The sequence below is a fragment of the Anser brachyrhynchus genome (genome assembly GCF_964034855.1).
Source record: "Anser brachyrhynchus genome assembly, contig: SCAFFOLD_56, whole genome shotgun sequence".
NCBI classification, from domain to species: domain Eukaryota; kingdom Metazoa; phylum Chordata; class Aves; order Anseriformes; family Anatidae; genus Anser; species Anser brachyrhynchus.
The window spans coordinates 749,118-773,320 of NW_027663703.1; the positions used below are offsets into that span (position 1 = coordinate 749,118).

General features: G+C 53.9%; 2 protein-coding genes and 1 long non-coding RNA gene across 3 annotated transcripts in view; 1 reads left to right on the forward strand and 2 right to left on the reverse strand.

The window, feature by feature from the left end:
- Window positions 1-24,203, forward strand: part of LOC308186999 — a 207,176-nt gene that overhangs the window by 11,199 nt on the left and 171,774 nt on the right. The gene's annotated exons all lie outside the window — the stretch shown is intronic.
- Window positions 12,211-13,295, reverse strand: LOC308186988 (olfactory receptor 14C36-like). The gene has a single exon (XM_080609151.1). The coding sequence runs from the start codon at window positions 13,200-13,202 to the stop codon at window positions 12,276-12,278; it is 927 nt and encodes a 308-aa protein (XP_080465277.1). The 5' UTR covers window positions 13,203-13,295; the 3' UTR covers window positions 12,211-12,275.
- Window positions 19,601-20,632, reverse strand: LOC308186948 (olfactory receptor 14C36-like; the record flags this gene model as incomplete). The annotated part of the gene is made up of 1 exon (XM_080609098.1): window positions 19,601-20,632. Exon 1 carries the CDS (start codon window positions 20,525-20,527, stop codon window positions 19,601-19,603), a length of 927 nt encoding a protein of 308 aa, XP_080465224.1. The 5' UTR covers window positions 20,528-20,632.

Sequence of the window (24,203 nt, forward strand, 5' to 3'; positions counted from 1 at the left end):
CCCATGAAGTACAGAATTCCGGCCCTGACTCCAGACCCTGGAAAGGGAGATCCTGTCCCTCCAGCAGGGCTCAGTGCTCTTCCTGGGTCAGGGCACAGTGGGTAAGGGTCTGGGCGCCCCCCCTTGCCCCTGGTGTAGCCCCGCTCCCTGTCAGCATGTCCCACTGGCTCCTATGGTGTCCTCGTAGCACCCACGCCTTCTCCTCAGGGTCCCCCCTCAGCTGCTCACGTCCAACCCTGCCCTGATGGATGCAGGTATTCTGCCCCACGTGCAGCACTGGCCACGTCTCCTTGCCACCTCCAGGGGGTTTCTGTTGTATGAAGGCTGGACATTCCCAAGGTCCCCCTGCCCTGAAGCTCCCTTTTATCACCTGTTCATGGTTGGGTGCCGATGGCTCACCCTGATGGTGGTGACTCTCACACGATAACAGCGTGAGGAGTGTCAGGACTCTACAGGCACTAAGGGAGGCCCTTGTTCAGTGGAATTTCTGACTGGTCTGGTTGAAGGTGTCCCTGTACATGGGAGGAGGGGTGGAATTAGATGACCTTGAAAGTCCCTTCCAAGCCAGTCCATTCTATCAGTCGATGCTCAAACATCAACCATCTCCCTGCACCCCTCCTCTCTGCAGGGCCATATCCCAAAGGAATCCTCCAAGCCGGTCCCTCAGCAGGCCCAAGGCTGCTCACCTCAAGTCCTCTGCTTTGCCTTGTGCTAAAGAAGGGCAATGGAGCTGGTGAAGGCTCAGCAGAAGTGCTGAGACACAAAGCTGGCCAAGCAAACCCAGACACAAGGACAAGACACAAACCAGGAGGATTCCTCTTAACAGAAGAGTAGAGAAAGCAGCTGGAAATGGAAGATCTCTTTATAAGAGAATTTTGAGCAAGCAGCTGGAAATGGAATATCTCTTTATATGAGAACTTTCCAAACTAGAGAAGGAGAAAAGCGTATGTGTGGACCTTTAACAAAAAAGGAAAACTTGCTAAACGTGGACAGGAAGCAAAGAAAGAAATAAGAACAACAACACTTTTAATTACAACTTCAAGAATTATTTGGTATTCATTACCTGTGAAGTTTATGGAAGATGCCAGAAATATTTTTCTTGGAGGTGAATCTGACACATTTTGTGTCACTGACAAAGCTGTGAGTCCAAAGAAATAAATATTGAGTGGTGCCCAGTGGGCAGGGGGGCAGCGGTGGCTGTGTCACCCAGGTGTCACAATGGGCAGGGGGCAGCGGTGGCTGTGTCACCCAGGTGTCACAGTGGGGCCGTGACACGGCAGCCCAGCTGGGATAAAGGGCCAGGGGTGAGGGCAGGCCCCAGTCGGGATGGAAGCCCCTGGCAGCAGGCAGCAGAGGGTGGAGCAGGGCAGGACAGGGAGGTGAGTGCGCGATGGAGCAGGGGCTGAAGCGGTGTGCGAGGCTGAGCAGGGCCAGAGTCCCGCTGCAGCCTGAGCAGGGCCTGGAGCTCAGCAGCTGCTCGAGCAGGGGCTGGCTTTGAGCAGTCCCACAGCACAACGGGAACCAAGTGTCTGCTGCACAAACGGTGTTGCAGACGTTCAGCCCCAGCGGTGACAGGAAGGATTTTGGGTGTCCTGGGAAGATGCTTGGATGTCTTGGGGAGATCCTTGGGTGCTCCGCGATGAGGCACGGGTGCTCCAGGGCTATGTTTTGGTGTCAAGGAAGGTGCTTGTTTGTACCAAGGATGTGATGGGTGACACAGGGTGATGCTTGGGTGTCCTGAGGATCTACGTGGTGCCCCAGGGAGAAGATAGGGTACTCCAGAGAGGTGTTGGCATGCTTCAGAGAGGTGCTTTTTGAACCATTAAGATGCAGAAAGATCTTAAAGATTGAGTGCTCCAGAGAGATCCTTGTGTGTCCAGGGAGACAGTCAGGTGCTGCAGGGAGCTGCTTGGGTGCTCCCGGTTGGTGCCTCCTTTTCTCTGGAGGTGCTGGGGTGCCCTGGACAGATACCGTAGAGCTCCAGCGAGTGCTGTGTGCTCCGTAAAGCTGCTTGCTTTCTCTGGGGAGATGCCTGAGTGCCCCAGGAAGTTGCTTGGGTTCTCCAGAATGGTACTTGGATGTCGTGGGGCATTCTTGGAGGTACTTGGCTTCCCTGGGAATATGGTAGTGTGTGCTGTGGAGAGAGTTGGGTGCTCCCAGGATGTTTTTGGGTGTCGCCAGGGGATGAGGGAGTAGCCCTGTAGATTCTTTGGTGTCCCACAGAGGTGGTTGGGTATTGAAAGGAGAAACCTTGGTGAGCAGGAGGGCAGCGGTGGCTGTGTGATCGAGGTGTCCCAGTGGGCAGAGGGCAGCGGTGGCTGTGTCACCCAGGTGTCACAGTGGGGCTGTGACATAGCAGCCCAGCTAGGATAAAGCGCCGGGGGTGCGGGCAGGCCCCAGTCGGATTCCTGGGTACTGCCATGAGGTGCTTGAGTGTTCCAGGGAGGTGCTTGGCTTCCCTGGGGGGATTTTTGGATAATACAAAGAGAGGCTTTGGTGTTCCTGTGAGGTGTTTAGGTGCCCTAAGGATATGCTTGAGAGCATCTCCTTCATATACCAAACACCTCCCTGGGCAACCAGATCAACACCTGTAGGTGCCCAAGGATCTGCAAAGGCCACCCAAGAATATCTTTCAAGCAGCCAAGAATCTCCCTCCAGCAATGAAGCACCTCTCTGGAGAAACCACACATCGCCCTGGGTAAGCCAAACATCTCCCTGGGTACACAAGCATCTCCCTGGACAATCCAAGCACCTTCCTGGAGCACCCAAGGAGTTCCTCGGGGTCTGTAAGCTTTTTCTCATGGTACACAAGCACCTCCTGGGACAACCAAGCACCTTGCTGGGGACCGGAATCACCTGCTTGTGAGTCAGAATTTCATCCAGAGTCACCCTAGAATCTCACAGGGGCAACCAAGCAGCTCTCTAAGGGACTCAGCAGCACAAGTGGAGCACTCCAGCACCTCCCTGCACCACACAAACTGCTCTCTGCAGTACCCAACCACCTTCTGGGGCTTCCAAGTGTCCTCTCAGAGGAACTGAACAGCTTCCTAGAGAGCCCAAGAATACTCCCAGGTCAAACAAGCTTCTCCCCAGAGCACATAAACATATCCCTGAGGCACACAAACACCTCTCTGGAGCATCCAAATTCTCCCCAGGTCACCCAAGCATCTCCCTGCGACACAGAAGTACCAAGCACCTCATGGCAGTACCCAAGGGTCTCCCCACTGCACTCCCACATCTGAGTGGAGAACCCAAGCTTCTCCCCAGGGCTCCATACCACCACCTGGGGCACACAAATATCTCACTGGAGATGGGAAGCACCTCCCTTGGCACCCAAGAGCTTCCATGTGGTACAGAAGCACCTAGAAGGGTCATAATATGTCCCCGTGGGCACCCACGCATCGTGACAGGGCACATAAGCACCTCCTTGGAGATATCAGGCACCTACCTAGAGCATTCAAGAGTCTACCCTAAATAATAAGAATATCCTTCAAGCACCCAAGCATCTCCATACTTCTATCTAATACCTTCTTGGAAGACCCAAGCACCTCTCTGTGGAAGAGTAGCATCAACCGTGGGCACCCAAGCATCTCCATGGGGCACCCAAGAAAATCCTTGCAGGACCCAAGCATCTCCACACAGCAATGAAGTACCTCCTTGGAGAAACCTGACAAACATCTCCCTGGGGAACACAAGCACTTTCCTGGAGGACCCAAGGATCCCCTTGGAATCCCCAAGCATTTTTCCAGGGCACACTAGCATCTCCTTGCTTGACCCAGACAACCTTCCTTGAGCGCATGAGAATCTCTCTGGAGCACCCAAGCATCTCCACAAAGCATCCATGCACTTTTGTGGGACACCCAGGTTCCTCCCATTGATGACAAAGCCTGTCCCTGGGGTGTGCAAGCAATCCCTTATGAACCCAAGAAATTCCCAGATCGCACAAGCATCTCCCAGAGGCATCCAAGTACATTCTGAGAACACCCAAGCATCTATCTGGAGCAATAACGCACTCACTGTGGCACACAGGCGTATCCCTGGAGCACCCAGACATGCCCCCGGGGCACCCAGGCATCTTCTTTGAGCATTGTAACATCTCCCCAGGACACACAAGCACCTCCTGGTACAAACAAAGATTGCCCTGGACACCCAAGTCTTGACACGGAACTCAGAACCGTCTCCCCAGGGTACACAAGCACCTCAAGGGATAGCCGAGATCCCCCATGGGGACCTCCAGCCCCTCCCCATGGTTCACTAAAACCTCCCTGGGGTACACAGATATGTCTCTGGGAACCGAACGCATCTCCACAGAGCATCCAAGGCTTTCTCTGGAGCACTAGGAACCTCCCTGGGGTATAAAAGCATTACGGGGGCACCCAAGAACCTCCCTAAGGCACATCTGTCCCCAGGCAGAGCTCCAGGCACTCCAGCTGCTCATTGACAGGGAGGGCGATGCCCCCTCCTCGTGTCCTTAGCCTGTCCTTCCTAAAGAGTCCGTGTACCTTCCATTCCAACACGCCAGTCATGGGAGGCACCCCCCCACGTCTCCTCAGTGCCAGAGGTCATTTCATAGCAGCGGGCACAGATGGGGCTGAGGGACTCAGTGCGTTCTTCTTGCCTTAGTCTTTGCCAAAAAGCTCCCTCTCCTCTGAGCTCAGGGATATGGGAGAGAACCAGAAAATGGAAAGAAATTGTCGGTTGAGGTAAAAACTGTTGAAGAGGACAGAAAAGGAAGGGAGAATAATAACAACGGAATTGTACCAAGCAAGGACAGCCAGCAGCATCCTGGGCTGTGTGAGCCGGGAATGGCCAGAGGATACAGGGAAGGGACGATCCGGAAGACGGCATCCAGATTTTGGGTCCCCAGGACAGGAGGGATGTCAGCAAGCTGCAGCGGGTTTGGCACAGGGCCCCCAAGATGCTCTGGAGCACTCTGCCTGTGAGGAGAGGCTGAGGGTGCTGGGCTTGTCCAGCCTGGAGAAGGGCAGGACGAGGGGGACCTCCTCTGGCTGTAGCTCTGAGGGGGTTGTGGAGGATGCAGAGCCAGGATCTTCAGCTGGGTTCAGGGTGGGAGGACAAAAGACAACAGCTGTGAAGCTGAAAGAGGAGAGCTTCAGGCTGGAGAGAAGGCAAAAAGCCTTTTCACCATGAGCTCAGCCAGGCGTCACCTGGAGGCTGTGCAGTCTCCATCTTTGCTGGTTTTGCAAAATGCAACAGGATCATGCCTTGAACAGCCTGTTCTGGCTGTGCTTGTGACAACTTGGGCTGCAGGCCTCCTGAGGTCCCTGACAACATGCCTTGTGGTCCTTTGACCTCAGGCCCAATTTCTGCTGGCGACAGAGGAGATGCTGTGGGGCCTGAATCCTCCTGTGCTGTAGGGGACCATCTAAAGCCAGGCAGGTGAACTCCGTCTCTTCACCTGTCTGAAGGGAATGCATACTCTGTCCTGGCCCTAAAGGACAGCTGAGCATCGTTTCTACTTTTGCCACACTTTCCTTTCACCTGGAAAAATGAATATTGCATGCAGGTTCATGGCCCTGATTTCCTCCATCTGTGCAGCGAGGTCAAAATCTCGGTGTTATTTACTTTCCTGCAAAGACTGTGAATTGTCATGGACCTTGCATGGGCAGATAAGATTGGGGGTGGGGAGGGGGGGGCGGGTCACAGGGCTTTGTACAAGATGCAGAATGATCTTATTTAATGGTGTTGGCCTAACAATACTAGAAATGTTTTGAAATGCCAATAAAATTTAAAAAAAAAAAAAAAGAAAACAAAACTAAACAGAAATAAAGGCAAACTTCTAAAGCATTGATAGTTTATGATTGATGCACATTTCCGCTTTTACGATTTTTGTGATTTTGTTTTCCTTTGTTTTAATAGTTAATAATGGCCAGTGTTGATGATCTGAGACACACTGCCCAGCCTCCACCTGCAGCTCCTGAGGGCCTCCGGTCTCCCACAGGTCCTCTTGACAGCTCCCAGCCCCAGTCCAGAGGGGCCTCTGAACCTAGCAAGGTCTGCCTGGAAGGGTGAACAAACTATTCCAACATAGGAAAGAAAATAAAAATAAATACATAAAATTTAAAAAAGAGCGCATGTTCATCACCTCAAACACTCTGTCTGAAACAGTTCTTGTATGGCCATCCCTTGTGGAAGGTGACCGTCATTAGCTGCAGCTTGCACTGGGCACACAGCTGAGGAGAGTGTTTTACTGAACTGCATCACACTTAACTTTGGTTGGTTTTCAATGGGGAGCAATCCTTCTGTGCCTGCGTGCAGGCAGTTCTGTGGGGAAAAGGTCTGGGAGTTGGTGCAAAGGAGCTGTAACATGCAGCTGCAGCCCCGACTGGAGAAGTCTGATGGGAGGAGAAGTGCTGCAAGTCCCAGGTGGCTCCTGAGAGAAATGGTGGGGCTGGGGAGGTGAGGAGCAAGGTTGCCCACAGACTGTCTGGCCTCAAGGGACTGCTTTTCCAAGCTGACCAGGCCTCCTTAGGAGACCCTCTGGGTCAATAGCAAAGGGAGAGGGCAGGGAATTGAAATACATCAAGAAAGAATCCAACCTGAAGGGAAAACTCTCTTGTTATCAACTGTTCATTGAAATCTGCCTCATTCGCTACCCTCCCGAAATCTCCCCACTTAGATGTACAAGCCCTGAAGCCTTGAAGGAACTGCTGGGCAGAAAGAGGGCACAGGAGGGCTCTCTGCATTGTACTGAGCCCCAGGGTGTATTTGGTGCTGAGTCCGTGGACCTCTGGTCCTGAGAGGAGATAGCGCCGGGCGCACAAGAAGGGAAGGCCAGAAGAAATGCTGAAGTTTCTGGGAGTGTTAATTGGTCCCACTGGGGGCCATTACCACCACAGCTCCCCCACGGACCTGTTAGAGAAGGAAATGGGAGGCAGTGACGACAGGCAGGCAAAGGCAAAGTAAAGGTGGCCCTGATGCCGAGCAAAACCTTCATGTGTTTTATCAAAGCAAACACCAAGGCCTGACACCCAGCTCTGGGAAGAGAGCTTCTGTCCCTCACTCTGCTCTTCAAGGGGCAGTGGGATCTGGGCTGTGTGATGGCAGCTAAAGGACAACAGTACAACACCAGTGCACAGGGCTGCAGGGAGGCCACATGGTTTCAGTGCCAGGAGCACAATGTGTCGTCTCCTGGGTCCCAGTGGCAGAGACAACAGTCAGAGCCAAGGGGACAAAGACCTCTGCTCTGTCAGGGCCTTCCAGCCCTGTCAGTGCCCTTGGACGTCTCCCCACAGGTTGTCGTATCCTGCCCCATGCCTGAACCATTTTCCCTGCAGCCTGGGGACATCCAACCTGCTTCCCCACCGCAGCATCTCCCTACCCATACTAGGAACTGCTTGTGCTCACTGTCTTTGACTTGAAACACAAAGCCATGGGCTGATCCAGACTCCCTGGCAGTCACCACAGCACTGCCCTTGGAGTGCCATTTCTTTCTGCTCATCACCATGCTGGACCTCCAAAACAGCAGATTGTGGTGGCTTTCCTTTCTCACGTTCTTTCTCCCTACCCAAAATGGGCCATCATCTCTGAAAGCAGATTTCCAGCTCTCAGGAGCTCCTACAAGAGTGCCCTGAGCCTGAGCTTCACCAGGCCTAGGAAGCGCAGGGCTCTCAGCCTCCACACGCATGACCCCTAGCCCTGTCTTGGCACACCTCCTGTGAACCCTCTCCATTCCTCACTATTCCTTCAGAAAAGGAGCCTCATACTGGGAAAGACTCTTCCAGTTAGGGCCACACCAGTGTGCAGTCATGGAAGATGAGAAGTGCCTTGCCTGGGTGGACACACTCCTCCTAGTGCAGCCCAGCGTGGACATGACCATATCCGTGTTTAGCACTGCCGGCTCATATGGCATCCCTGGTTGTGCCCAGGCTCTTTTCCTCCTGGTTGCTCTTCCTGCAGTCCGGTCCAAGCCTGCTGTCATGTATGGAGCTGTTCTGCCCCTGATGCAGAGCATCACAAGGTGGGAAAGAGAGGCTCTCTTCTCCTTGGAAAATGCAATGACATTTATTCACCAAATCCAAGAGTTTCACAAGAAACTGCACATTCTGAAATGTACCGCAACGGAACCTGGTCATGGAAGTCATCTTCAAGCATGTAGAGGATATGTTGATCAGGAGTAGTCAGCATGGATTCCCCAAGGAGAAATCACGCTTAACCAACCTGATAGCCTTCTATGATGAGTCGAGAAGCTGGGCAGATGAGGAGAGAGCAGTGAATGTGGTGTTCCTTGATTTCAGAAAGGCTTTTGACACTGTTTCCCATAACATCCTCATAGACAAGCTCAGGAAGCATGGCCTACCTGAGTGGACAGTGAGGTGGATTCATAATTGGGTGGATGGCAGAGCTCGGAGGGTTGTGCTCAGTGGTGTGGAGTCTAGTTGGAGGCCTGTAGCTGCTGGTGACCCCCAGGGGTCAGTACTGGGTCCAGTCTTGTTCAGCTTATTCACCAATGACCTCCTTTTCTTTTGGCTCTATATCAGGATCTGTCTTTGTCCCAGCAGCTGCAGTGCCTTGCAAGGGGCTGGGGCTGTGGTGGCCATGCCCGAGCTCTGCAGCAGCCTGTGGCAAGGCAACCGTGAGCGTGGTTGCCACGAGCCCTGCCTGCCCTCCTCCTACCACTCTCCATCAGTCAGCTGCAGCAGAGGGGACCCACAGCCAGCCCCTGGCTGCGCTCTGCCACCCGCCTCTCCAGTGCCATCCCTGCTGCCTTGGGGTGCTCTGTGACGCGCTGGGTGACCTCACAAGGCCTGCCGGCCAGCACATCTCCTGCGGGGCAACCAGGCCGCACAGCGGCAGGGACCTCACCACCGCCCTTCCAGCCTCCTCCCCTCCCCTCGGCCATGGCCTTGTCTCTGCTGGCAGGAGCGGCCTTGGGAGGCGCTTCCTGGCCTCCCCTCCCTAGCGAGCTGAAAGGAAAAATGGTCTCTTCCTTGACAGAACAATGGCATCAAATTTGAAAAGCTTCATTAGCAGGTAGGTGAAACATTTACTAGGTTTTGTTAGACAGAAGGAAGTTTAGAAACTTTCATCCCTGATGTTACCTTACTCACTAATTAGTCAGCTTTATCTATAAGAGCCTCCAGACTTGTATCTCAGAATGAGGGCAAGCTGACCCAGGCCTAGAGGATGTGTCAGAAGATTAGGCGAGGAACTCATGCTATGCGTATATCCTTGGATGTGTAAGCAACTAAGCTTTGTATGCATGCCTAAGATGAAAGAAGAAGAGAAGAAAGATTTAGATGGCTTGAGCATGGACAAGAACTGGATTCAACTAACGAACATAGTGAGGAAGACTACCGATGACCACCAGAGACCCCTGAAAGACCACCAGTGGAAACAAATGTGCATGGGTCAGAGACATTTACTGATTTTAATGAGTTACAGGAAATAGTATGAATATGTTTTGGGGAAATCTGATTAACATGTATGTTTTGATTGTATATAACCCCTATAGCTCAAACAGTTCTGTAAGCACACTAGGTGGAGTGATCCCCACTAAGTCCAGCACCTCAGTAAAAGAACGCCTGCTTTCTAAAACTCCAAATTGAGTCTTAGAGAGTTCCTTTGACTGGCTTTTACAGTATCACCCTCACCTCCTGCCAGCTGCTGCCCACTCACGCTCCTGGCACAAACATGGCCCCGCACCAACACCATCGCTCGTGCTGCCTTTGCCTCCTTACCCTGTCCTCTCCCTCGACTCCTTGTCTCTGCCAGGCCCCATGTTCCACATCCAAATGCATCCCTTTGCTCTCACCACCCTCTCCCCTGCCCAGCAGGATGGCAGAGCCAGGGCAGGACATGGGAGAGTTAGGCCCTGTAGCGCCCATGCAGAACGCTTGTGGCAAAGTGGGAGCTGAGATTGGGCTCTGTGGTGCAGAGGACACCCCATGCAGAAAAGATGAGGTTAAACAGCAACTTTGCAGGGGGGGTCTCCAGCTTGGTTTGGCACGGGAGGCTTCTGGCCACAAAGGGGCAATGGATGGGTCAGCCACAACTTCTCTGGGCAACCTGTTCCATTGACCACCACCCCCAAAGGAAAGAATGTCTTCCTTATACCTAATTTTAAAGTACCCTCTTTTAGTTTTAAAACATTACCTAAAGGCCCCCTTTAGGTACTGGAAGGCTGCTATAGGGCCTCTCCAGGCTGAAGAGAACCAGCTTTCTCAGCCAGTCTTCATTGAAAAGGTGCCCCAGCCCCTCTGTCATGTTTTTGGCCTCTTCTAGACTCCTTCGAATACTTCCATGTCCTTCTTGAGTTCGGGGCCCCAGAGCTGAATGCAGTAATCCAGGAGGGGTCTCCCAAGAGCGGAGTGGAAGGAGAGAATCACCTCTCTCAAGCTTTGGGCCAAACTTCTTTGATGCAGCCCAGAATACAGCTGGCTTTCTGGGCTGCAAACTCACATTGCCGGCACAGGTTGAGCTTCTCATCCACCAACTCCCCAGGTCCTCCTCCTCAGAGCTGCTCTCTAGCCATTCTCATGAGGTTCTCACAGGAAAATCTCTCAAGCCTGTCCAGGTCCATCTGCATATCATCCCTTCCCTCCAGTGTATCGAATGCACCACCCAGCTTGGTGTCATCAGCATAGTCTCTGAGATTGCACTCAATCACACTGTCCGTGTCACTGACAAAGTGTTAAAACAGTGCTGGTCCCAATACTGGCCCCTGAGGAACACCGCTCTACTGACCTCCACTTGGACATTGAGCTGTAGACTCCAGCTCCTTGAGGGTGACCATCCAGCCACTTCCTTACCCACCAGGTGATCCATCCATCACATCCACGTCTCTCCAATTGAGAGACAAGGATATGGTGTGGGACAGCGTCAAATGATTTGCACAAGTCAAGGTTCATGACGTGAGTTGCTCTTCCCCTCTCCACCAATGCTGTAAGCCCATCGTAGAAGGCCACCAGATTTGTCAGGCACGATCTAGTGAAGCCATGTTGGCTGTCACCAAGAGCCTCCAGTTTGCTGTCGCCACCAGTCCAGAAGGCAGGGTAGCGTGATATGTCAGAGAGAGGCATTTGCAATGAACGTGTGCAAGGAGGGTGACAGAAATCTCTAGGGAACACTGGGGGTAATTACTGGAGTTCTGCACAGAGAAATGTCAGGGCTCTGTGAGGTGCCCACATCTGAGCTGGCCTCACGTACTGCTCATACACACTGGGCTCTTCAGAGACACGGGTCCCTGCCTTGCACACACAGGGGCAGTGCACTGCACACTTGCAGGGTCCCTCTGGCTCCTGCAGCCACTGCCAGAGGCTGGGAGGCACCTCAGCCCTGCGGTGCATTGCCCTGCTCTGCCCTCCGCTGAGATGCCACAAGGCATGAGGAATGGGCACAGGGACCTCGGAGGTGCAAGGAAGCACATCTCAGAGCTGCTTTCACGTCTTGCACTTTGGACTAGATGATCTCTGAAGGTGCCTTCCATCTGGACTGTTCTGTGCTATTCAGGCACATGCCCCATGGTTGTTACTCTCAGGGTGAAGGGACCTGAAGACACTCTGCCCCACTGGTCTTCATGACACCCCTAGGGATAGCTGATGGCCTTTGTGCTCGCTCTTGTTCCTCTCTCCATGTGCGTACGATGTGCCTGCAGGTAGCAGCAGCACCAAAGGGTTTCTGTTCCCATGTCTCCCCTGCACCTGGACAGGCCCTGCTCTTCTCCCAGCACATCCTGTGTCCCAGGGAGCATTTGGGACTCTCTTTGAGCACATTCTGATGTGACGGCAACTCCAAAAGATGACGTGTGCCTTCTGGCACGGCTCTTTTAGGAGGGAAATGCTGTTCTGGAGGCCAGCTGTGTCACTCAAGTGCCCACTGCCTGTCCCTGCCTGCGGTCCCAGCACGGCCACACAGCAGCACTGGCACCAAGCTACAAGAGCAGCCAGGCCTTACACCGCCAGCAGGGCTCAGCAGGAGAGGGTGGCAGTGGCAGGAGAGCAGCTCTGCATGGACCCAGAGCTGGCACTCCCAGGCTGGACTGCTGGGCCACGACTCTTTTCCCCTCCACCTCTGCACACAGGCACTGTCCCTGCAGCTACACAAAAGGCCTCAGAGGAAGGATATAAGAAACAATGTCACTTTATTTGGTTTAAATGGAAAACCAAAATGAAGAATATTATTTCTAAGTGAACAAAATTACTCAGAATATTAGTGGAAAGTACCAGCAACACAAGAAAAAAGGGCAGGCATGGCCTATCGTGAGTAACGTTTTCAGGTGTTCTCAGAAGAAGAGAGGCAAGAATGTTTATTGGTTATGAAACACACCTGGTCATCACTGTCCATATGGCATTCTTGAGCTCCTGGTTCCTCATGCTGTAGATGAGGGGGTTCACTGCTGGAGGCACCACTGCATACAGGACTGCCAGCACCAGGTCCAGGGAAGGGGAGGATATGGAGGGGGGCTTCAGGTGGGCAAACATGATGGTGCTCATAAAGAGGGAGACCACAGCCAGGTGAGGGAGGCACGTGGAAAAGGCTTTGTGCCGTCCCTGCTGGGAGGGGATCCTCAGCACAGCCCTGAAGATCTGCACATAGGACAGAGCAATGAAAACAAAACAACTCCCAAATAGAAAAGCAGTAACCACAAGAACTTGAACTTCCCTTAGGTAGGAGTCTGAGCAGGAGAGCTTGAGGATCTGGGGGATTTCACAGAAGAACTGGTTGAGGGAATTGCCACAGCAGAGAGGCAGTGAAAATGTATTGGCAGTGTGCAGCACAGCGTGGAGAAAGCCACTGCCCCAGGCAGCTGCTGCCATGGTGGCACAGGCTCTGGTGCCCAGGAAGGTCCCGTAGTGCAGGGGCTGGCAGATGGCGATGTAGCGGTCGTAGGCCATGATGGTGAGAAGAGATAATTCTGCTGAAATCAAAAAGACTAGCAAAAAGAACTGTACAGCACATCCTGGGTAGGAAATGGCCCTGGTGTCCCAGAGGAAATTGGCCATGGCTTTGGGGACAGAAGCGGAGATGGAGCCCAGGTCGAGGAGGGCGAGGTTGAGGAGGAAGAAGTACATGGGGGTGTGGAGGCGGTGGTCGCAGGCTACGACTGTGATGATGACCCCATTGCCTAGGAGGGCAGCCAGGTAGATGCCCAGGAAGAGCGCGAAGTGCAGGAGCTGCAGCTCCCGCGTGTCTACGAATGCCAGGAGGAGGAACTCGGTGATGGAGCTGCTGTTACACATTTCTTGCCTCGGAGCAAGGGAGCCTGTCCAAAAGAAGCAGAGACTGTGCAAAATTTAAGGACTTCTTTGACTGCAATCCATTGAATGACTCAACAAACACCACACAAACCAAAACACTGCCTCACTGTGCAGCAGCAATTCCTGGTCTGCAGCAAGAGGTAAAAGGGAACCAGGAGTGATCTGAGAAGTCCACAGGCCAGGGACATGTCCCTGCTGCAGGACGTGAGGAGAAGGTCAAATAATTTGCTAAGAAACAACAAAGGTGATGTCGGTACCGTCTGTATGCAGAGGTTTGTGAGGTGCCTCAGAGCAGCAGCAATGCTCAAGGAGCCTTAGTCTCTAGTACAGATGTCCCTACTCCATTGCCATCCTTCTGCCTCAGCACATGGGCAGGAAAACGAAGCAGATTCTAAAAAGTGCACTACCTTCAGGTAGCTCTTGGTGGGCAGTTCTGCTGTGCAGTGCCCTGGGGAGGTGTGGGGCTGTGAGCAGCCTGCCCCAGGCAGCAGGCTCTGGGCAGCAGCAGGACCCTGCCCTGCCGTGCCGTGCCGGGGGGGCTCCTTCCAGCCGCAGCTTCTCCCCCCAGCCCCTGGGCAGCTCCCCGGGCAGGCTGAGTGCTGAGCCTGGCAGGCGGCAGAGGCCCTGCCCCGCCACACAGCCCCTGGGGCACAGCAGGGACCCTGCTCTGCACCACAGCCCTGGGCACCCCAGCCTGCACCCCCGGCTGCACAGCCTGCAGCCGGCCCCAAGAGAACAGAGCCCTCGGGCCCTGCACGCTCACCCTGCAGCACACAAGCCCTGCGTGCCCTTCAACTCCAACACCGAGCGTCCTCCTGACAGCTGCCATCGCCTGAGGGCTGTGCCAGCTCCAGGAGAGCCTGGCAGGGTGCGCAGCGGCATTGCCCTGCACCCAGACACTTACCGTGGGGAGGTGGCTGTGAGGATTTCTCCCTCTGCCAGCTCTCCCCTGCCTTTCTATGCCAGGCTGCCCTGAACCTCTCTCCCCCTCCTCTCCTCTCCCCATGCCAGCTGCATGCAGTGCCCCCAGCCCTGCTGTGCCTGGCACAGGAGCTGCTCGTGGGAGGCTGAAGCAGCTTCTCAAGTAGTCCAAGTCTGATGCAAACTGCAAAGCCTCTCCCAGTGTTAACAGTCCCACTGAGGGACATTACTGACAAAGCCTCCCCATGGACGTGTTAGTGCAGAAAAGTGCAGGCAGTGATGACGTGGAGACCAAGGCCCTGGAAAGGTGGCCCTGGTGCTGAGGAAACCTTGATGTGTCCCATGAAGTCAAACAGTCGGGCCCTGACCCCAGCCTCTGGGAAGGGAGATCCTGTCCCTCCAGCGCAGTTTAGGGCTCTTTCTGGGTCAGTGCGCAGTGGGTAAGGGCAGTGCCAAGTACAAGGCTACAGGAGGACATCTCCTAGGCTCCTGGAGGGGGAGGAGGAGGCATTGAGACCCTAATGCTGTAAGGATGAGGTGTCTCCTCATAGGCCTCACTGACAGAGACAAGAGCCAGAGCCCAGCAGACAAAGCTGTTGGCTCTGTCGGGGGCTTTCATCTTCCAAAGGATCCTTGACAATAACCATCACAGGCTGTGCTGTGCTGTTGCCTGTCTGCACCTGTTTCCCTGCAGGACTTAGATACCCACCTTGCTTCCCCACCTTGCTCTCACCTGAGCACCTCCCTGCCTTGACTGATGTCTCTCCATCTGCCCTCAGTAATCCATGAAACACAAAGCCAGGGCACTGATCCTGACACCCTCTGCATGACGTCTTGCACCACAGCTCTGCTCTTCAAGAAGCATTTCACCTCAGCCCCCATCTCACCACCCACACCCAGTCTGAATTTTGTGATGTCCTTTCTTTCCCATGCTCTTTCGGACAAAGAGGAAAAACTCCACCATCACTGCAACCACCCCTCGAGCAGTCTCAGCCTACTTCTCTACTGCCCAGAGCCTGCACGACACAGGGCCAAAGAAGCCCAGGTCCCTCAGCCTGGGCCACCCTGCTCCAGAGGTAGCCACAGCAACACTGAGTCGAGAGGGACGATAACCCAAGTGGTCTGGGTGGCCCCCGCTGCCCCTAGTGCAGCCCCGTAAGGAGCTGGCCTTGCTCCCTGTCAGCATGTCCCACTGGCTCCTGTGGTGTCCTCGTAGCACCCACGCCTTCTCCTCAGGGTCCCCCCTCAGCTGCTCACGTCCAGCCCTGCCCTGATGGATGCAGGTATTCTGCCCCACGTGCAGCACTGGCCACGTCTCCTTGCCACCTCCAGGGGGTTTCTGCTGGCTGAAGGCTGGACATTCCCAAGGTCCCCCTGCCCTGAAGCTCCCTTTTGTCTCCTGTTCATGGTTGGGTGCCGATGGCTCACCCTGATGGTGGTGACTCTCACACGATAACAGCGTGAGGAGTGTCAGGACTCTACAGGCACTAAGGGAGGCCCTTGTTCAGTGGAATTTCTGACTGGTCTGGTTGAAGGTGTCCGTGCCCATGGCAGGAGGGGTGGAATTAGATGTCCTTGAAGGTCCCTTCCAAGCCAGTCCATTCTATCAGTCGATGCTCAAACATCAACCATCTCCCTGCACCTCTCCTCTCTGCAGGGCCATATCCCAAAGGAATCCTCCAAGCCGGTCCCTCAGCAGGCCCAAGGCTGCTCACCTCAAGTCCTCTGCTTTGCCTTGTGCAAAAGAAGGGCAATGGAGCTGGTGAAGGCTCAGCAGAAGTGCTGAGACACAAAGCTGGCCAAGCAAACCCAGACACAAGGACAAGACACAAACCAGGAGGATTCCTCTTAACAGAAGAGTAGAGCAAGCAGCTGGAAATGGAAGATCTCTTTATAAGAGAATTTTGAGCAAGCAGCTGGAAATGGAATATCTCTTTATATGAGAACTTTCCAAACTAGAGAAGGAGAAAAGCGTATGTGTGGACCTTTAACAAAAAAGGAAAACTTGCTAAACGTGGACAGGAAGCAAAGAAAGAAATAAGAAAAACAACACTTTTAATTAAAACTTCAAGAATTATTTGGTATTCATTACCTGTGAAGTTTATGGAAGATGCCGGCAATATTTTTCTTGGAGGTGAATCTGACCCATTTTGTGTCACTGACAAAGCTGTGAGTCCAAAGAAATAAATGCTGAGTGGTGTCCCAGTGGGCAGGGGGGCAAGGGTGGCTGTGTCACCCAGGTGTCCCAGTGGGCAGGGGGCAGCAGTGGCTGCATCACCCAGGTGTCACAGTGGGGCCGTGACATGGCAGCCCAGCTGGGCTAAAGGGCCAGGGGTGCGGGCAGGCCCCAGTCGGGACGGAAGTCTCTGGCAGCAGGCAGCAGAGCGCAGAGCAGGGCAGGACAGGGAGGTGAGTGCGCCATGGAGCAGGGGCTGAAGCGGTGTGTGAGGCTGAGCAGGGCCAGAGTCTCGCTGCAGCCTGAGCAGGGGCTGGAGCTCAGCAGACTGGGTGTGTTGGGGAGATCCTCGGGTGCTCCGGGAAGAGGCATGGGTGCTGCAGGGTTATGTCTTGGTGTGAAGGGAGGTGCTTGCTTGCCCTGAGCGAGACAGTTGGGTGCTCCATGAAGGTGTTGGATTCCTTGGGGAGATGCTTGGCAGTTCCACCAAGATGGGTGGTGTGCCCAGGGAGGTGCTTGCGTGTTCCACCAAGATGCTTTAGGACCTGCAGGGAGATGCCTGAGTGACCAGAGGAGAACCTTGGGTGCAGCAGGGTTATGCTTCTGTGCTCTGGGGAGGGAGGTGCTTGTGTGCCCTGGGCATGTCCTTGGGCTCTCTAGGAAGATGCTCCTATTCCCCTAGGAGATACTTGGGTGCCCCAGGAGGTGCTCGAGTACTGCAGCAAGCAGTTTGTCTCCTCCAGGGAGGGTGTCCAGAGACATGCCTGGGTGCCCCCGTGTTGTGCTTTCTTGCTCTAAATCGATGGTTGGGTGCTCTGGGAATGTTCTTTTGTGCCTCCAGGAGAAGACTGTGTGCTCCTGGAAGGTTCTTGGATGCCCTGCGGAGACGCCAGCATGCCCTGGGAAAATGCTTGGGTACCCCAGGGAGATCCTTGGTCTTCAAGAGAGGTTCCTGGGTTCCCCAGAGAGATGTTTGGCTGTCCCCCAGAGATGGATGGTTTCATTACCCTTCAAAGTAATGTTTGTTTGCTTCTGGTTGATGTCTTAGTGAGTCAGGAGGTGCTGGGTTCACAGTGGAAAGTTTTCAGCACCCCAGTGAGATGCTTGAGTGCTGTGGGGAGGTGCATGGGTCCTTCTGGAAGATGCTTGTGTTCCCTGGGGAGAAGACTGGTACCTCCGGGATCAAACTGTGTTCCCGTGGAAATGCCTTGGAACTGCAGGGAGATGCTTGGGAACTCTGGGGAGACTTGGATGTCTTGGGTACATCCCTGAATTGTCCCAAAAGATGTTGAGGTTCCCAGGAGACATGTGAGGATGTCCCAGGGAGGTGCAACAAGCTCCTCCCTGAAGAAGCAAAGCATTGCCCTGGTTCACACCAACATCTCCCTTAGGCACACAAGCACGTCCTGAGGGTAGCCAGGCTGCTCCATGCAGCACACAGGCATCTCCCTGGAGCACCCAACAGTCTCCCCACACCACCAACCTGTCTTCCTCGCAGGACCCAAGCACCTCCCCAAGGCACATGATCTTTCTCAAGGAGCATTCAGGCACCTCCCTGGAGAAGACAAGCACCTCCCTATTGAAAGCCAAAATCTTTGCTGGGAGCACAAGCATCTTCCTGGAGCACTCTCCACAGCACCAAAGCATCTCCCAGGAGCACCCAAGCACCTCCCAAAATACGCTAATGTATCCCCAGAGCTCCCAAGGAAGTTCTTTGAGCATCTGAGCAACTCCCCAGGGCATTGAAACATTCAAACATTTCCCAAGGTCATCCAAGCATCTCATAAGAATATCCAAAATTCTCCCCAAGGAAACAAGCCCCTGCTTGGAGCCACCCAACAGCGCCTCAAGTCCCATAGGACGTCCTAGCTCACCGAAGTCTTTCTGTGGGCAAGCAAGCATCTTCCCAGGGCACCCAGGAATCTCGCTGGTTCCATTTGCTGGGACAGCTATGCATGTCCCCAGGACACCCAAACACCTGCCTGGGGCATTGAGGAACCTTCCTGGAGCATCCAACTGTCCCACCAAGCCACCCTGGTTTCTCCTGGAGCATGCATATGAGCCAGCAGTGTGCCCTGGAAGCCAGGAGGGCCAACCGTACCTGGGATGCATCAAGCATGGCATTGCGAGTCGGTCGGGGGAAGTGATTGTCCCGCTCTGCTCTGCCCTGGTGCGGCCTCACCTCGGGTACTGTGTGCAGTTCTGGGCACCGCAGTACAAAAAGGACATTAAACTGTTGGAGAGTGTCCAGAGGAGGGCGACGAAGATGGTGAAGGGCCTAGAGGGGAAGACATATGAGGCGAGGCTGAGGTCACTCGGCCTGTTCAGCCTGGAAAAGAGGAGGCTGAGGGGGGACCTCATGGCAGTCTACAACTTCCTCGCAAGGTGGTGTGGAGGGGCAGGGGACCTATTCTCCGTAATTATCAGAGACAGGACCCGCGGGAACGGTGTTAAGCTGAGGCAGGGGAAGTTTAGGCTGGACATCAGGAAGAGGTTCTTCACCGAGAGGGTGGTCGCACACTGGAACAGGCTCCCCAGGGAAGTAGTCACTGCGCCAAGCCTGTCTGAATTTAAGAAGTGATTGGACTGCGCACCTAGTCAGATGGTCTAAACTTTTGGGTAGACCTGTGCGGTGCCAGGAGTTGGACTTGGTGATCCTTATGGGTCCCTTCCAACTCGGGATACTCTATGATTCTATGTCTCAGGGAGCCTTTGGGACTCTCTTTGAGCAAGTTCTGATGTGATGGCAACTCCAAAAGATGACGTGAGCCTTCAGGCACAGCCCTTTTAGGAGGGAAATGTTGTTCTGGAAGCCAGCTGTGTCACTCAAGTGCCCACTGCCTGTCCCTGCCCGCGGTCCCAGCACGGCCACACAGCAGCACTGGCACCAAGCTACAAGAGCAGCCAGGCCTTACACCGCCAGCAGGGCTCAGCAGGAGAGGGTGGCAGTGGCAGGAGAGCAGCTCTGCATTGACCCAGTGCTGGTGCTCCCGGGCTGGACTGCTGGGCCACGACTCTTTTCCCCTCCACCTCTGCACACAGGCACTGTCCCTGCAGCCACAGAAAAGGCCTCAGAGGAAGGACATAAGACAAAAAGGCACTTGAATTCGTTTAAATACATAAGCAAAATGAAGAATTATATTTCTTTGTGGATAACATTTGAGAAAATAAAATTGGAAAAAAAAATTCAACAATAACAACACAAGAACATAAGACCCAGGGGCTTCGCCTATAATGAGTAACATTACGAGTGATTTACAGAAGAAGGCGGGCAATCTATTGATCAAGAAAAACACCCAGACATCACTTTCCACACGGCAACCTTGATCTTCTGGTTCCTCATGCTGTAGATGAAGGGGTTCACTACTGGAGGCACCACCAAGTACAGAAGTGCCAGAACAAGATCCAGGGAAGGGGAGGAAATGGAGGGGGGCTTCAGGTGGGCAAAAATGATTGTGCTCATAAAGAGGGAGACCACAGCCAGGTGAGGGAGGCACGTGGAAAAGGCTTTGTGCCGTCCCTGCTGGGAGGGGATCCTCAGCACGGCCCTGAAGATCTGCACATAGGACAGTGAAATGAAAACAAAACACCCCAATAATAGAAAAGCAGTAACTGTAGTAATATGAATTTCCCTTAGGTAGGAGTCTGAGCAGGAGAGCTTGAGGATCTGGGGGATTTCACAGAAGAACTGGTTGAGGGAATTGCCATTGTAGAGAGGCAGTGAAAATGTATTGGCAATGTGCAGCACAGCGTGGAGAAAGCCACTGCCCCAGGCAGCTGCTGCCATGGTGGCACAGGCTCTGGTGCCCAGGAGGGTCTCATAGTGCAGGGGCTGGCAGATGGCAAAGTAGCGGTCATAAGACATGACAGTGAGAAGAGAAAGTTCTGCTAAATTGAAAAAGATTATCAGAAAGAGCTGTGCAACACATCCCACATAGGAAATGGCCCTGGTGTCCCAGAGGAAATTGGCCATGGCTTTGGGGACAGAAGTGGAGATGGAGCCCAGGTCGAGGAGGGCGAGGTTGAGGAGGAAGAAGTACATGGGGGTGTGGAGGCGGTGGTCGCAAGCTACGACTGTGATGATGACCCCGTTGCCCAGGAAGGCAGCCAGGTAGATGCCCAGGAAGAGCACGAAGTGCAGGAGCTGCAGCTCGCGCGTGTCTGCGAATGCCAGGAGGAGGAACTCGGTGATGGAGCTGCTGTTACACATTTCTTGCCCCTGGACAATGTAGTATGTCCAAAAGAAATAATGACATTGTAAAATTCCAGGACTTCTCTGACCAAAATACTTTGCATATCTCAAAGAGCAGCCACACACAACACATTCTTTCGCATTCCTTTCACAGGAAGAGCTTTCTGCAGCTGCTTGGCTTACCTCTGGTTGGTGCTCTGAGGTTGCCACAAGAAGCAGGGGGCTGTGCTGTGGGCTGTGCAGCAGTCAGTCCTGGTCTGCAGCAAGAATTAAAAGGGAACTGGGAGTGATCTGAGAAGTCCACAGGCCAGGGACAAGTCCCTGCTGCAGGACATGAGGAGAAGGTCAAATAATTCCTTAAGAAACAACAAAGGTGATGTCGGTACCGTCTGTATGCTGAGGTGTGTGAGGTGCCCCAGAGCAGCAGCAATGCTCAAGGAGCCTTAGTCTCTAGTACAGATGTTCCTACTCCATTACCATCCTTCTGCCTCAGCACATGGGCAGGAAAACGAAGCAGATTCTAAAAAGTGCACTACCTTCAGGTACCTGTTGCTGAGCAGTTCTGCTGTGCAGTGCCCTGGGGAGGTGTGGGGCTGTGAGCAGCCTGCCCCAGGCAGCAGGCTCTGGGCAGCAGCAGGACCCTGCCCTGCCATGCCGTGCCGTGCCGTGCCGGGGGGGCTCCTTCCAGCCGCAGCTTCTCCCCGCAGCCCCTGGGCAGCTCCCCGGGCAGGCTGAGTGCTGAGCCTGGCAGGCGGCAGAGGCCCTGCCCCGCCACACAGCCCCTGGGGCACAGCAGGGACCCTGCTCTGCACCACAGCCCTGGGCACCCCTGCCTGCACCCCCGGCTGCACAGCCTGCAGCCGGCCCCAAGTCAAGGAGCCCTCGGGCCCTGCACGCTCACCCTGCAGCACACAAGCCCTGCGTGCCCTTCAACTCCAACACCGAGCGTCCTCCTGACAGCTGCCATCGCCTGAGGGCTGTGCCAGCTCCAGGAGAGCCTGGCAGGGTGCGCAGCGGCAAACTGCAAAGCCTCTCCCAGTGTTAACGGTGCCACTGAGGGACATTACTGACAAAGCCTCCCCATGGACTTGTTAGTGCAGAAAAGTGCAGGCAGTGATGACGGGGAGACCAAGGCCCAGGAAAGGTGGCCCTGATGCCCAGTGCACAGTGGGTAAGAGTCTGGGTGGCCCCCGCTGCCCCTAGTGCAGCCCCGTAAGGAGCTGGCCTTGCTCCCTCTCAGCATGTCCCACTGGCTCCTATGGTGTCCTCGTAGCACCCACGCCTTCTCCTCAGGGTCCCCCCTCAGCTGCTCACGTCCAGCCCTGCCCTGATGGATGCAGGTATTCTGTCCCACGTGCAGCACTGGCCACTTCTCCTTGCCACCTGCAGGGGGTTTCTGCTGGCTGAAGGCTGGACATTCCCAAGGTCCCCCTGCCCTGAAGCTCCCTTTTGTCTCCTGGTCATAGTTGGGTGCTGATGGCTCACCGTGATGGTGGTGACTCTCACAAGATAACAACGTGAGGAGTGTCAGGACTCTACAGGCACTAAGGGAGGCCCTTGTTCAGTGGAATTTCCGACCCACGGAAGAATTACCATGAAAACCATGTCTAAATCACCCAATGACACTACAAAGCAAGCAAAGCCAGGACAAAATGAATGCTGGGCTTGTTCTCTGCTAGGGTATATTCTGGGAAAACATATACCTGTACAGACACACGGACAAAATGGATCCCTCCAGCAGCTGGACTTGGACCCTCTGTCTAACCAGGAGCTTGCACCACAATCCCCCCCCATTCCGTAAACTCCCAAACTATAACGAGTCTCTCCTGTACGGAATTACTGAGCCTTTGATGCTGGGAGGCAGCAAGCTCCCGCCGTTTATCTGCCTCCTTCTCCTGCTCGTTTTGGTCAGCAGTTCCTTTCTCAATTCGTGCCAGCCTCCTGCCACTTGGCTTACTTCCTGTGTGTCAGGTTGGACCGTTCATGAGCTTGATGAGGAGATGATAGACCAAGGAGGGAGCAATGGTTTGAATTCCAAAGAAGAGTAGATTTAGATTAGATATGAGGAAGAAATTCTTTTCTTATCTGGGTGGTGAGTCCTAGGAAGAGGTTGCCCAGAGAAACTGTGGATGCCCCATCCCAGAAAGTGTTCAAGGGCAGGTTGGATGGGGCTTTGAGCAAGCTGGTCTGGTGGAAGGTGTCCCTGCCCGTGGCAGGAGGGGCGGAATTAGATGACCTTGAAGGTCCCTTCCAAGCCAGTCCATTCTATCAGTCAATGCTCAAACATCAACCATCTCCCTGCATCCCTGTCCTGGTTCCAGTTAAGACAGAGTTAATTTTCCTCATAGTAGCTGGTAGGGTGCTATGTTTTGGATTAGGATGAGAAGAGCGCTGATAACATGCTGATGTTTTAATTGTTGCAGAGCAGTGTTTACACCAGGCCAAGGACTTTTCGGCTTCTCGCTCTGTCCTGCCAGCGAGCAGGCTGGGGGTGCAGCAGGAGCTGGGAGGGGACAGACCCAGGACAGCTGACCCAAACTGGCCAAAGGGGTATTCCATACCATCTGACGTCATGCTAAACAATATATAGGGGTGGCTGGCCGGGGTGGGGGGCCGGCTGCTCGGGGATAGGCTGGGCATCGGTCAGCGGGTGGTGAGCAATTGCATTGTGCATCACTTGTTTCTTACATATTATTATTATTAATACTATTATCATTATCAATATTATTATTATTATTGTTATTATTATATTCCTGTCTTAATAAACTGTCTTTATCTCAACTCACCGGCTTCACTTTCCCGGTTCTCTCCCCCATCCCAGAGAGGGAGGGGGGAGGGTGAGTGAACGGCTGTGTGGTGTTTAGCTGCCAGCCGGGTTAAACCACAACATGCATTCAGCTCTGGGGCCCCAAACTCAAGAAGGACATGGAAGTATTCGAAGGAGTCTAGAAGAGGCCAAAAACATGACAGAGGGGCTGGGGCACCTTTTCAAAGAAGACTGGCTGAGAAAGCTGGTTCTCTTCAGCCTGGAGAGATCCTATAGCAGCCTTCCAGTACCTAAAGGGGGCCTTTAGGTAATGTTTTAAAAGTAAAAGAGGGTACTTTAAAATTGGCCTCCTCTGCACCACAGAGCCCAATCTCAGCTTCCGCTTTGCCACAAGCGTTCTGCATGGGCGCTACAGGGCCTAACTCTCCCATGTCCTGCCCTGGCTCTGCCATCCTGCTGGGCAGGGGAGAGGGTGGTGAGAGCAAAGGGATGCATTTGGATGTGGAACATGGGGCCTGGCAGAGACAAGCAGTCGAGGGAGAGGACAGGGTAAGGAGGCAAAGGCAGCACGAGCGATGGTGTTGGTGCGGGGCCATGTTTGTGCCAGGAGCGTGAGTGGGCAGCAGCTGGCAGGAGGTGAGGGTGATACTGTAAAAGCCAGTCAAAGGAACTCTCTAAGACTCAATTTGGAGTTTTAGAAAGCAGGCGTTCTTTTACTGAGGTGCTGGACTTAGTGGGGATCACTCCACCTAGTGTGCTTACAGAACTGTTTGAGCTATAGGGGTTATATACAATCAAAACATACATGTTAATCAGATTTCCCCAAAACATATTCATACTATTTCCTGTAACTCATTAAAATCAGTAAATGTCTCTGACCCATGCACATTTGTTTCCACTGGTGGTCTTTCAGGGGTCTCTGGTGGT

What these genes read in the sequence shown, in the direction of transcription:
- LOC308186988 (XM_080609151.1), bottom strand. Translation starts at nt 13,202, where the DNA reads ATGTGTAACAGCAGCTCCATCACCGAGTTCCTCCTCCTGGCATTCGTA.